Source organism: Phalaenopsis equestris, unplaced genomic scaffold (assembly GCF_001263595.1).
Source record: "Phalaenopsis equestris unplaced genomic scaffold, ASM126359v1 Scaffold186600, whole genome shotgun sequence".
NCBI lineage: Eukaryota > Viridiplantae > Streptophyta > Magnoliopsida > Asparagales > Orchidaceae > Phalaenopsis > Phalaenopsis equestris.
In genome coordinates, this window is record NW_018206549.1 from 1 (window position 1) to 678 (window position 678).

The window sequence follows — 678 nt, forward strand, 5'->3', positions numbered from 1 at the left end:
TTTTTTTTCCCTGAGATTTGAATCGATACATTCCTTACACACCCTTTAATCCCATCGAAAAAATGCTTTTAATGTTAGGCAATGCGAAGCGCAAATGTGAGTCCTCGCGGGCGCGCGAGAGGCCGGGGACGAGGTCGAGGACGACCGCCTCTAAACCGCACGATCGAGAAAGGGTCATCCTACATGAAATTTGAGGATGAAATCGAGCTCTCGCCGGAGCACGATGATCCTGAAGGCGTGAATGCAGATACGGAGGTCACGGAAAGGGCGAAAGAGAGCAAGGATCCAACAGATACAACAATCACAAACACCGCAGATTTGTGTCCAACAAAAGATTGCTCTGCATGGCCTCTATCTGATGGGGTTGGCAGTCTTGGGATAGAGCCTGCAAATATGGTAAACTTGAACATGCAAATGGATGAGGATGAAGACTATGATAATGAAGACTGATGATGTTTTGTTGGTGATGGAGATGATGATGTGTAATTATTTTTGTGGGTAATGAAGTTTGTAGAAATAGAAATTAGCTTTTTTTTAAAACCATTTATTATGCTTTTTATATATTTTGATGGCTATCTTTTCTTTCATTCGTGCACACACACGAGCAAATATTACGTATGTTCGGCATATGTACTTTAAATGATGCGAATACGAGGGGTTGTAATTTTTCTTTTTTTT

The 678-nt window shown here is 41.4% G+C and overlaps 1 protein-coding gene across 1 annotated transcript; it reads left to right on the top strand.

The window, feature by feature from the left end:
- Window positions 1-44: 44 nt before the first annotated feature.
- Window positions 45-561, top strand: LOC110034409. The gene has a single exon (XM_020738675.1). It carries the CDS (start codon window positions 82-84, stop codon window positions 448-450), a length of 369 nt encoding a protein of 122 aa, XP_020594334.1. The 5' UTR covers window positions 45-81; the 3' UTR covers window positions 451-561.
- The last annotated feature ends 117 nt before the right edge of the window (window positions 562-678 follow it).

Bases quoted from the DNA above. Each gene is read 5' to 3' on its own strand.
- LOC110034409 (XM_020738675.1), top strand. From the start codon at position 82: ATGCGAAGCGCAAATGTGAGTCCTCGCGGGCGCGCGAGAGGCCGGGGA.